This window comes from Anopheles merus, chromosome 2R, assembly GCF_017562075.2.
Source record: "Anopheles merus strain MAF chromosome 2R, AmerM5.1, whole genome shotgun sequence".
Classification (NCBI taxonomy): Eukaryota; Metazoa; Arthropoda; class Insecta; order Diptera; family Culicidae; genus Anopheles; species Anopheles merus.
Window position 1 is genome coordinate 362,120 of NC_054082.1, and position 12,945 is coordinate 375,064.

Genomic DNA, 12,945 nt, shown 5'->3' on the forward strand with positions numbered 1-12,945 from the left:
TTTTGGGCTAGAATAGTAGCTCATGTAGGGAAAAATGTGTAGTGATAGAAAAGCTTAGTTTAACGGTGAGTTGTAGCGTAATATTCTGAAGACATTAGTGTATTTGATCGTAAGTCCTACCTTGATATGATGAGAGTACAGGATGAATAAATAAAATCAACGGTAAAATGTACAATGCCGTGGACGAACTCATTTTATACACTTGCTCTTTTGTGGTGATGGTGATGTTCCAATACGGTAGATAATCGAAACAAAATATTAAAGTTTCACTGTTCACTTTTCATTTTTAATATTTGTTGCTTCGATCAATTGATGCACTCGTAAAATATCCAACACGGTACGCTACTTATGGGCACTAATTTCACCGGGATTTTTCTCGCACTATGCAATACTAGACACTTGGTTTGAGATTTAGTTAATAGATACACACATCAGAAGGTTTTTGCACTGCTTAAACTATACACTTCCAGCAATTGATGTGCATAGTTCTCGAACCCGATACATAATACTGATAATTTAAACAAGATGCACTTAAAATCGCCACTTAAGCATTTTGATGCTTAAACGTGTAGAGATAATATTGTGTTTATGCAACACAAACAATGTACACTAATCAAATGATGCGTCCCATCGCAGATTCACAGGTAATGACGATAAACTATTGCCCTTCGCTCGCAACTCACCACGCTGGCCAAGCAGTTGGCGTGGATTCGAGTTTTTATCCATTATCGATCAATCTACTCATGGTGAGATCGCACTGGAAGTTGGAATCAACCTACGCGGGATATTGAGGATGAATTAATACCGATCGCTTCCACAACTGTGAACTGGGCGGATGGCAAGAAGCCGCAAAGAATCAGTTAGGGCTTGGTGTCGCGGCACACGTTACGCTCAACTGCTCGGCTCGGCCGTGCGTACGCAAGTGATCGCAATCGTGGTAAGCGGCGGGACTGTGGTCTCGCGGTGCGCAACAAACTCGAGCAGCGGTGGTCGTGATGCTGTCGCAATACTACGACAAAACGACAACGCTGCCACGCTCTTTGGAGTATGGCGACAGCTGCTGGGTGGAGTGTAGTGCGCAGCGTAGTGCACGGGGAAGCGAAGTAGGCAGTGATTTTCAATCGCTGCCGTAGCGATGAATTCTGCGGTTAATTTGTGGTCGCCCGGTTTGAGCGCCGCGCGAATCTGGAACCAAACCGACGGTACGAGTTGTAGGCGATCGCGTGAACCGTCCGGTTTGGACGATTTTCACAGCTCCCTGTGATGCCTTCCGATTGCCAGAATCGTTCGGAGGATGTACAAGAAAAGGTAGCTGCAGGTGGAAGTCTGGAGAAGTTCGACACGCTTTTATCTTTCGTCGGGCATCGGGTAACAGCATCCAACCAGCGCGCCAACTCTGCTCGTACAGCGTGGAGCAGCCCACCTCACAGGTTGACTGTGAATAATACCTCGCTCCAACCTCAACGGGTATTCACTGGCTTCAAACACTCAACGGATCTGAAAGGAGATGAAAACAAAAAATAAAAACGGCTCATCACCACGGCGATAGCGGTCTGGCAAAACAGCAAATGATCAGGTAAAATCGAAATCAGATAAGGTCTAATCGAGTTTTAATACTGTGCCGCCAATGTCGTACATCTTCGGGAATGGCTTTTCGATGTCGTCGCATAATTCGAAGGGACGTATTGGAACCGTCTGGAAGGGGACGACTATGCGCCGCGAAAAGATCGGCGGCTCCTCGGGCACAGGCGCCACATGTAGACTCGAATGGGTGCCTGAATTGCTTTCATCAGCGGCAACGTGGGTGGATATTGGAATACCTTTCAAGAGGCTCGCGTTGGCCCGTCAATGTTCGATAGCTTTGGCGTTGAACATCTATTTGAATGAATAATTGATTTTTAAACAGTTCACACGGTTGGCAGACAAAAGGCTTTGTTTCGGCGACTTTTACTATATGCGAGAGGTAATAAAATAAACCTTATACACTGACTTCGGAGTAGGACGTTAGCCGCTTCTGCTACTCCCTTGCAATACTGTATCGCAAATACATTCGTTGACGAACGTTTTTAAACCAAATCTTTATCGATAATCGGTCGTAAAACGCTGGCTCGGGCAGTGTTCCTCAAATTGCTGTCATATACATAAAAAAACGAATGTTGCAAATAACGGAGTGGGATATACACTCTTTTATTGATGTTTCTATATGTTTACTCGTTTGTTTGGGTTTCTACTACCAAAGCCAACCAGTTAACAACTGCGAATTTGATCAACTCATCTTATTGTTGTCATTTCATAGATTTGTGTTGAAAATCAAAATTCATACCACTGCCATTCGACGCAAACTGTTATGCAGACATCTCCAAACGACTGCTTTCCTGGTGGCGCCAGAAATTAAAATGCTAATCGCTACTAGCGTCGATAACAGTGTCTCATCATTGGGCCAGAGAAACTTGTGCTACAATTTATGGATGGTGTTTAATTAAGAGTTTTATGTGAAGAGAGACGCTGTGGCAAATTTTGGGTCGTTTCGCCGTGAGTAGGATTCGGCATATTATTCGGAATCAAATTCTGGGAATTGTCACAGTATTGTGTGAGCCTGAAATATCGTATGATAAATGAAACCGCGGTGGTAAATGGTACCGCAATTTGAAAGCCCGATAATACCAGCCACTCTAGTAGTAGTGATAGTGTAAAAAATGTCATTCGCACAAGGAGAACGTCCTCCATCTAATGAATCCTACGCCTACGACGGGAAAGGATGATATATTGGTTTAACCTTGTGGTAGGATTATATACTGATGGCTTTGTTACGCCATGTTACGCATTGGAAAACGATACAGGCAAAACGAAAAGTTTATCTTTCTTTCGGGAAACGTGAATCCTATAACGTTCACGGCCTAGGTCCAGTTTTGTTTAGCCGTAAAAATCTTCCCGCCATCTAAACACCGGCAAGCGCTTGCAAGCGGTGGTCAACTGAAAAGGATTTAAACCCTCGGTGTGCGATACGAATGGAACATCGCACTAAGCTCTGGGTCGCCGATGTGGGTCGAGATAGAATACAACAACTCTTCGTAAGAGCGAGGAAAAATGAGAGCTTAAAACAGATGAAATAAATATAGCACACACACATAAGACGTCGATGCAGGCGTATTCGATTCGCTTGAATATCGATGCGACCATAATAGCATGCTCAATTCAGCTTAAGATCAAGTCAGATCGGTCAATATGGCATTACTTTGGGCGATTTGTGCCGCAATTACTGTGTTCATCACTTCATTCATCATACCCAAAATGGTCGTCGTTGCTTTACGGTAAAGTGGGTAGACAGAGTGTAAACTATGGACTGCTCGCCCCAACCATAATCGAAACCACGATCAGTCGAGGCGACAGCTTTGCGTTATAATCCTTTCATTCATTTATGTTTGCTTCCGTTGCGGCGGCGACGACGACGACGACGACGACGACGGCTACCAGAGCAATGCAAATGGATTAACTGGACTGGCGAGTTATGAATGTAGGATCACTACTAGGCGCCAACTACTCACTCGCTCGCAGATCGGTCTAGAGCGTGACGTCTTGGGCAAACATAAAAATCCCATAAAATAACAATGAATAAATCAATATGGCCAAAAAGGCCATTGCTGTTTTCGTTCTCCAGCGGACTTCGAAAGGAGTGCTATGGTTTATAAGGAGTGTTTCGGAAATGTTCACTGAAAACTGTCGAACTTCGATTGACATTAACATGCGGCTTATCACCTGTTAATTAAAGTGTCATCCTCAATGTCTCCGTTTGTTTTGTTCGTAAATCCTGCTCACTATTATTGAGTGGAGCTTTTGAAAAGAAATCGACGAGGGTGACAATAAAAAAGTACAAACCAGGCTTGACGTTGCGAATTCAGAATGCGTTTCGCAAACGAACCCCTAGCAGCGAGTTGTTTTTTACTGATAGTTTTTTTTAGATTTCTCTCTGCGTTTTTTGGAAAATTAAAAGCAGTTTGTTTGATTCGATGGTTAGCGGCTTCAAACTGCTCGTCAGTAACACTTTCTTTAGCACCATCACCATCACCAGCATTTTTATGTAATTGAATAACATAGCATAGTTTATGTTATAAAACTAAACTACCATTAGTTGTTGTTAATGTCTTATAAATTGTTTACTTGATACATCTTCTTCTTCTTTTTCTTCTTCGTTGGCACAGCAAGTATTGTCGGCCTGCCTGTGGGCTTGACTTTCAGTGACTTATTGATTACCATAGCAAGATAGTCACGTTCTACGTATGGAGGAACATGATCCATTCGGGGCTTGAACCCATGACGGGCATGTTGTTAAGTCGTACGATTTGACGACTATACCACGAAACCGGCCGCTTGATGCATCTACATCTAACATTGATTTTGGTGCATAAACTGGCCGGTATAGCAATATTTACCATTTGATTGGAATCGAGGGCAGTTTCTTCATACACTGATTACTCATAACTTACGAGCAGAATCGAGAGCGTGCGGTAATTAAATACTTCCTATGGTTCAACGTTCATTCACAGATGAAATAACGTCAGCGCTTGCTATAGGTTATTTTTGGAATAATGGATCGTATGTTATGGTAGAATGGAAGGTTAAGTAGGCAATAATCTTAACTTCGCTTTCTACCAACTCTAGCATTGATGACGATGATCAAATTGCTAATTGAATTAAAATATGATATAGATTAAAATATGATACAGTAAGCAACTTTATGATATTTTTAAGATGACTATGGCACGTAGATGCAATGTCAACTCAAAAGCTGTCTGCCAGCGAATTACCTTGCTCTTGGAATTTGGAGAACATGGTTTATATTAGCAAAGCTCTGTGCAAATTATCACTCCATCGTACGACCTGTCTGGCAGTGGTGTGCAGAAAAGTGATAATTAGCCATGATTTATGTCACAGATTGTTCACTGCGTGTTTCCCTACCCAAGCGGGCAAAGGACTCCAAATCAGCTCTGCAGTCCGGTCGTATACGATGTTAGTTGTGTTAGAGTTGGGCAAGCACTGGTTGTCATTTGCATAGCCCAACACTGTCATTGATTATTTCTACTGATATCTTGCCTTTGCTATCGGTACATGCCAAGTTTTTTTCAAGTCATTGTGCAAAAATTTCACATTCCGCTGTGGTGACGTTTAAAATGTATAATCAAAACTGTGTTTTTGCAGAATTATATTACTGGCTGTATAATTGCGTTGCACATGCATCTGTGAGTGACCACAATTCAACTACAATCACTAGTGACCACACAGAGAAAATGTATAAAACACAGAGATGACCACACACAAGCTTGTTCCTACCACTAAGTAGTTACCTCCTACGCACCACTTAGCACCTTCATGATGTTTGACATACACTTGAGTTTTGAACCAAGGCCCGTATGCCGTTGAGGGTACGAACACACCCCAAAAAGCCGTCGTTCGTGCTTAAGTGTCGCTCAGCGCGAATTGGATCCCCCAGCATTTGTACGCCCATAAGGTGTCGTGTGTAACGTGCAATCGTTTCGTTTGTGACAGATAACAGCCGGTTTAGTTTCCGGACTACGGTATACGGTTCGACTCCCACGTGCAGCCCCCAAAACAAAGCTATTAGTTGATTGGAATACGCACCCTAACATACACATACACACATAATTAAAGTCCTCCGCAGGCTGTCTGTATGCAAAAGGACCACTTCCCTTTTGGGGACTTTATTGACATGCTGTATATGGCGACGGTAGCGGTGACAGTTAAGTGATTCGACAAATTCGCGCGACGATGTACGCCGCAAAGAGAGGAAAGAAGATATATAAATAAAAATTTGAAAAGAGAATACATTTAGATAGATCAAGAGAGAGAGTGAGAGAGAGTGAGAGAGAGAGAGAGAGAGAGAGAGAGAGATTATTATGGTGGAAATAAACCGTTGTATGGAGGGAGTTTCAGGAGCCGACACACGTCGTTCCTTCTTCTAAAAACTGAAGCTACTTTCGTGATCATATTATAAGTTTCTCTAAGGAGGGTGCATGAACAAATGTACACTGCATATATTTTTTACTACTGTGCTCATTTTTGCATTATAAGATTTAATTGCGAGAATTGTTCCTTTTTCAACAGCTAAACACAAACTCGAACAGTTTATGGCATGAAATCAAGAACTCCAATAACATTTAAAAAGTTATAATTAAGGGCCGATGGACCTTTCGTTAGGTTTCGCGGCCCCGCTAGTCCGTTTTGCAATACGATAAAGTTGTAGAAGACCAAAAGGATATTATATTACGTTTTTTAAATAGAATTCAGCCATTAAAAAATAGCGTCAAAACAACAATACTATAGATAGGACAATGACTGTGGATAGGAGAGATGATAACATTTGTTTCCGTTTTGCTGGATTTCCATAGTAGCTGTAAGGTTATTGTGTATGGTTTTTTGTTTGTGTGTGTTGTGTAAGTTGCCTTGTTGGTGCCATCTTTCTAATACGCTATTGGCCCATTTATGATATCTTATACTTCTTCGGATGGTTTGGAATACGATACGATACAGATGAAAAAAGGCTATATTCACAGTTTGAATTTGTAATGCGGCTTGATTGCTAATAAATGAAACTAGCGCCTCGAGTTGTACACGCATGTATTTATGGTTTGATAATCCCGTGAGATTATCATTTACGCAAAATTATGAAATCATTTCTTTCCGTTTCAAAGTTAGGAAATTGATTGTGTTTTAGGAACAACTGGATAAGATACCGAGACGAAATGTTTGCATATATTATTTTTTCTTAATTTTAACAGCGGGGTATATGGAATCTGATGGCAAATATGACAATGTAGCAATAAACAAAAATCGCCAGAGAGGCTACGAAACTGATAACCTTGATTGCATAAATCCATTTGGATTCGTACAATTGTACACATTTTTTTAAAGAGCAACTCCGTTTGTTCTTTCTGGTCGGTTTCGTTTTGCTACCAAAAATCCAACCACCCATAAGGCCGGAACGTGTCCCGTCTTGCAACGTGCAGACCGCAGAGCAGGCAAGACGTGAAGCAGAAAGATTGTGTGAAACCGTGAATAAAAGAGCAATATTGATTGCATGCGGCCGGTCGAAATCAGATACAAAACACAACGGGGCCAGCCCTCGCTTTGTCTGATCGGCCAAAAACCATAAAAGGTTTGTTTGGTGTGTTCGGTGCATTCAACGATTTCTCCGATCGTTGGTATGCCATTGGTATAGCAAAGGACAGGCAAAGGGAGAACAGAGCCCTGGGATGCGTCCTTTATACCTGCCTGCCTGTTACTCGGGAGTCCTACCCTACGCCAGTATCGTTTCACCTACAATCGTGGTGCTTCAACAATAATGATCTCGAAGTCGGTTTTCGGTTTCTTCCCGAACGAGTTTCTTAGAGATTCCTGGAGGGCTTATGCAGCAAGGTAAAGTATTGTGTAAACACCTTGCTGGCGCCTAAATGATACCTTTTCTTTCTCTCTTTCGTTGTTGTTGTCGTTGACTTTCTAGCAGTGTGTTCTTTGACCATTGCTTAAGCGTCACTGAGATTCTGATATTCTTCTACACTATAGCTTCATGGCAGCAACTTTTGACCACCGAAAAGCAGTTGCGCAGCACGAGCGAGGAGCGTGTTTAAAGCAATAGAAAACAAGCTTCGTAAAGAAAAGAAGATCAGATGCAGAGAGACTGTAAATGGAAAAATGGGAAGATCAGTTTCCGCAGGCGTACCGTGTCTGTCGGACTGGGAGGCCGCCAAGATTACGTTCGGCAGGGTGTCGGTTCTAGAGTTCATGGAACTTGTCGGTTGGCACCTTGAAACCATCCGCATGTCATGTCTTGTTTTGTGTATTACCCTCGTTGAATCTGTGCTACATTGGGTTTGGAAGAAATGGCTCAGCGAAAACTTGATGGTTCCACCGTTACAACAAAATCTTTCTATCTCCTCCAACGACAAGCGCGCGATGTGCGTAGCTATATATTTTCAGTAAACATATGGCTTGGTTAAACTTTCTTCGGCTGGTAATGAGCATCATTTGATTAGTATAACTTGTTTAAAAAAACAAAAAACAAAGCCATAAATCCATTTGCCTGGATATGGATGTATAGCAGATGAGCGCCCCAACAACCTCTTATTAAAATAAGTACGTAACAATAATTCATTCCAAAGATTAAAACCATACTAAGCATCTATAGTTTACCTTTTTCTAGTGATGGATTTGTATAATATTTGGCGTGTATCGAAGAAATTGAGGATGAAATAGATTTCCACAGAAGCCACTATGCATTGATTAGTTGTGTACGTTCGGCGCCGTGCTACGGCGTATTAAGGCGTAGTTATGCTAAGCATCGATCCATTTCATGCATATTACGATCCTACACTTGCTTGCAGACTGCTTATACACAACACATAATGAATTATGATCACTGGATATGGCAGATGTTGGTGGTAGAGCACTTAAGTCGCCGAATAGCTCGGCAAAGTGAAAACACTTGAAGCACTTGAGATGTTTATTTACGACTGGTTACAAATTGATCACCGATACGCAAGCCGTTCTGTACTGGTCACTTTGAAGGGCAATACGTTTCATTATTAAGCAAGCACTGCACGCCTGACGACTTTAGCACTGATCTAATTCGCCTTGATGGAATAAACTATTTGCCGTCATTCAACTAGTGAACTTTCTAAGAGCAGTCGCTACGAAAAGACTCCGAATCCTCACGGCAACTCGATAGAAAAACAGATGAACGCGCACCACCGACAACCGTCCTGTGCGAGAAGCAGGAGAGCAATAAAATGTCTTACTCTGAAACTCGAACCACTCAGCTGAAACCAGTGCAGTGCTGCGCAACCACTTTTACATTTCTTCAAACCCTCTTTTCATCTAGGCTAAAAGTACGATAAATAATTTAAACATGGTATATCATTCTGACCACACTTATGATTCATCTAATGTATTGCGTATGTAATCAGTATAGAATATACAATTCCATGAAAATTTTGTGTGACAGTATTTAAAGTTTAGTACCACTGATGCTATGTTTTGTTGGTTTAGTGGGCTGCCACCATGACACAGAAAAAATGACTTTGTTCGTTTTAACATGAGGCTCTGCTTAAAAGTTGTCATAGTTTAAGTTGTTAGAAATAAAATGAATACAAACAAAGCAACACTATTTTATATCTAAATTGAAACGTGTATATAAGTACATTATTTAGATTAATTAAGGCAAGGGCGTAATATTCTGTAAAATACTTGCTTCCGTATTTTTGAACTTGGGTTGAAAAAAAAAGTTTCATCATGTCAAACAATCAGGTATGATCGATTGTCCCCGAAGATGAAAATGTTGGTTTAAAATAAAACGTATATACTTGTATGTTCGACATTTGTCAAATCTATGTTTAATTCAACATGCCAACTAAAATAAACATAAACGCGACAGTACATGGTACCACAAATTATTACAATCAGCGATATCAGCAACCAATCATGTTTCGACGCTTTGAAAGGCAAGAACCGTGCAAGAATATCGGGTGGGTTACTCAGTTTTCATGTCACATTCGCTTTCATTATACTTTTCGTATCGGCATCTTTATTTGTTTGATTTACATCAAAGTATTTCCGTTCAAGGGGTAGATATTAGTGATGGGGAGGGGGGGGAGAGAGGTTTGGTTACGTTTGAATGATTTCTAGCGCCCATAAAACGGTTCCGGGCGTAATATATGAGTAGGTTGTATTTGTTTCCTTTCTGCGATGGTAGAGTAAACAAACAGTGTCGCAAGCCGCCTACACGATGGACGGCATGCGTCCGTAAAAACGCTCTGGGTACGACGGTGAGGTTTGGCAAGTTAAAACCTGTCACCGAATCATAAGGTGCTGCAAGCGACGACTCCAGCACCAATCGTTCCTGAAACGGGTTAGTGTTGACATTATTCTCATAATATTGAAAGGTGAGTAGGCTTTTACAGTTTGAATGCAAACCAAAATCATGTTTGATAAGCGTTTGTAATGTACGGCGAAGTTTGGTACCTCCGCAGTGTAGGCTAACAAACCGTTTTAAAGATGATTTTTAAGCACTGAGAATGAATGAAATGCTGGCATCATACTGAACTACACGACACGCGAGTAAATGTGTTTGTATCAATGGGTTAACGTTTACTGTGAATCGAACGTGCTTGAAGAAGAAATCGAAGCGCTTAAAAACCACACGGCATGTCGTCGGCTTGACCGGTCTCGACTCGATTTTCATTCATGCAAAATAGTGATCTACCTTCTCCTGACCACACGCCTGCACCTCACCGAACGGATGGTAAGCATTAATGAGACGTAAATCAACGAAACTACGGTATGCCTTACGTTTGTTGAACGAAGCGTTGGGTGCGCGTTCGCGAAAGTTAATCTGCGCGTCTTAGTTGCCCACGTTCGATTCCGAGGCAAAATTGTCAGAGCAAGTCGTTTGATCGTACAACTTGCTTGTTGACCAGTTTTACATTTTGTTTTCAGAGGCTCTTTGCTACTATGACTCAATCGATGTTTCTTGACTTCCCCTTGCCGTCTTTTGATTCTGAACATAAACATGGGAGTATTCCATTAAATGGTTAGCCCACACACTTGTCCTCATGTTTGAGGTAAATTCAGTGGACAAATGTTCTGTGGCATTGGTAATGTGCAATTTTTGACACAATAGAGAGATTTCCTTATGACTATTAACATTCAAACTTAGCAATATGAGCTGATAGTTACTATTGGATAATTCTTTTACATTTGTTCCAATGTTGTGGAGCTTATGTATTCTCTCATCTAAAGCATGAATTCAACTGAAGCTTCACTTTATTACAAAAGATTTAAGAAAACCACGATCGAGTGAAGAAATCTGCGTATTTTACCTAGCATTGATCCAAATGATTTGATGCGTCAAACACTTATTTTAACAAACGAGTCACTTGTTCGGGTGCTTGTGAAATTTTCAATTTATACAGTGTCATGTTTGTATGAATTAGAAATAGACTTATTAGGCTATTATTAGGTACGAAATGGAAAAATTGGCTACTATGAATAAATTACATGTGGGTTATATCATTTTGATAATTACTACATTTACTTCGAGGTGAAAGCTTATGGAGGTTGAAAACCACTGACTTTAATAACCGCGCTTAAAACCATGCGAAGTTTCAATATTCGATGTGTAGTATAAATTTAATTTATTTAAATTTAATTACTCTTTAAAAATATTTATAGCGCTGCTAAACAAAATCTTTAAGTTCTAAATCGTTAATGTACAAATACCATTTTTTTTAATAGAAACAGAAGAGACATGACCGACCATTGTGCGTATTAATGTTTTCATGAAATATTTCAAAGCTTTTCCTGAGCTTTGGAAGAAATTTGAAATTTATATCGCCGCTAGACATTCACAACTGATTGCACGAACCTCTACAAAAAAACATTTTTAGAAGTGGTCATAAGGCATCGAACTAACTTATAAGAAAAAAGGAATAAATTCGCAAGTAAACTCGCTTTGATGGTGAGATCCGTGGTTTTTTCCTGTACGGTTTTTGAACAGCTGTGCCTGACACACAAGTTTCTAACACAAGAGTTTCGAAGGGTGTTCGTACTGATCATAATTTCAGAACAAAATCTCAAAGTAAAACTGTCGAGAACCCACAATTCTTGCATCAAACACATGCTAATATAAGAGATTATTATATTGATAGTTTTCGTAATGCAATAGCAACGTAATGCAAGCGTCCTGCATTAACCCTAGGCGTAGAGCAGTGTGTCACCATCAGATTAAGTCAGAGAGCGAACGCCAGCGCTGGTTGGTATGCTGGTGTAGTGTGATGCTTCGTTGATGGGATCGCAACCTGGATTACAGTACTAGGTGTACCACTCGGGTAACCGCAACTTGATCTCCGCATGCAATACATCAGACGTGCTTTTATCACAGGACTTTTCAACCGAAATATTGACTGTCCGGCGCTGCTGTCTTCTGTTAATTTACATGTGCCTCGAATAACCCTACGTGCTCGGGCATTGTTGCCTCACAAGGAGACTCGGAACCCCTTTAGCGCACAGGATTCGTGATTACGCATGTGCCAATTCCTGAACACTAGTCTCATGGTACAGTCGTCAACTCGTACGACATAATAACATGCCCGTCGTAAAATGGATTAAATCCCCGAATGGACCATGTCTCTATACGTCTTTCCAGGACGGAGTATCCTGCTATGGGTAATCAATAAGTCACTTAAAGGACAGTCTCGCTAGTGGTACAGCTAGGCCTTGACTGACAACGGTTGTAGTGCCCAAGAATAAAAATCCCTGAACACGGTATCAGACTGTTTTTGAACCTGGAATCTGAGCGACAAAAATTTTATCTCAAGGTCCTGACATTATCAGGACATGTGTTCCATTGATCGCTTTTTAAAGCTGCGTGTTTTGAAAATGTATTACAATAGAGTGTTTTTGATGGTATTGATTTCAAATTGTGAGATGTGACTATGAAAATGAAACGTCTGTCATTAAGACCAGGATAATGAAGTAACAAACGAAAGAATGGGACTGTGAGCGGTTTCGAACGCACCTGTTGCAGGGCAAGACCGCGAAGCGTTGGTAACGCCGGATCTATCTATAATCTATCTATTTCGTGATATATCATAACTACAGCAGCTGGTCGTGCATATTCCAATGACATTTAATTACGCAGGAAGAAAGAACCATCAATTGATTACTACATCGCATGAATAAAGTTGTCCAAATTCTTAAACGCTCTTAGCGTGATGAAGTGTAACCAATTTATCGTCATTTTCTGTCGCAATGTTAACACGAATAAAGCCTTCGGTAAATATTCGTTGTGTCTTAGTTCTACGTGAGCTGTGCATACATCTGAGTAGAACATCTGGAAAGTCGCTTAGTGTGTTACTTTTTTGGGAGCGCAACGAA

The 12,945-nt window shown here is 40.9% G+C and overlaps 1 protein-coding gene across 2 annotated transcripts in view; it reads right to left on the reverse strand.

Moving 5' to 3' along the window:
- LOC121589798 (A disintegrin and metalloproteinase with thrombospondin motifs 7) overlaps positions 1–8,803 on the reverse strand; it is a 19,132-nt gene extending 10,329 nt beyond the window's left edge. Inside the window, exons 1-2 of one of the 2 annotated variants that reach the window (XM_041908955.1) lie at positions 8,206–8,803; positions 121–1,497 (exon numbers count right to left, since the gene is read on the reverse strand). In XM_041908955.1, the coding sequence (XP_041764889.1) occupies positions 121–193 (73 nt within the window). In that variant the 5' untranslated portion in view covers positions 194–1,497; positions 8,206–8,803. Of the gene's footprint in view, positions 1–120; positions 1,499–8,205 lie in introns of those variants that run through there. The other variant, XM_041908956.1, reaches the window with a different exon arrangement.
- Positions 8,804–12,945: the final 4,142 nt, after the last annotated feature.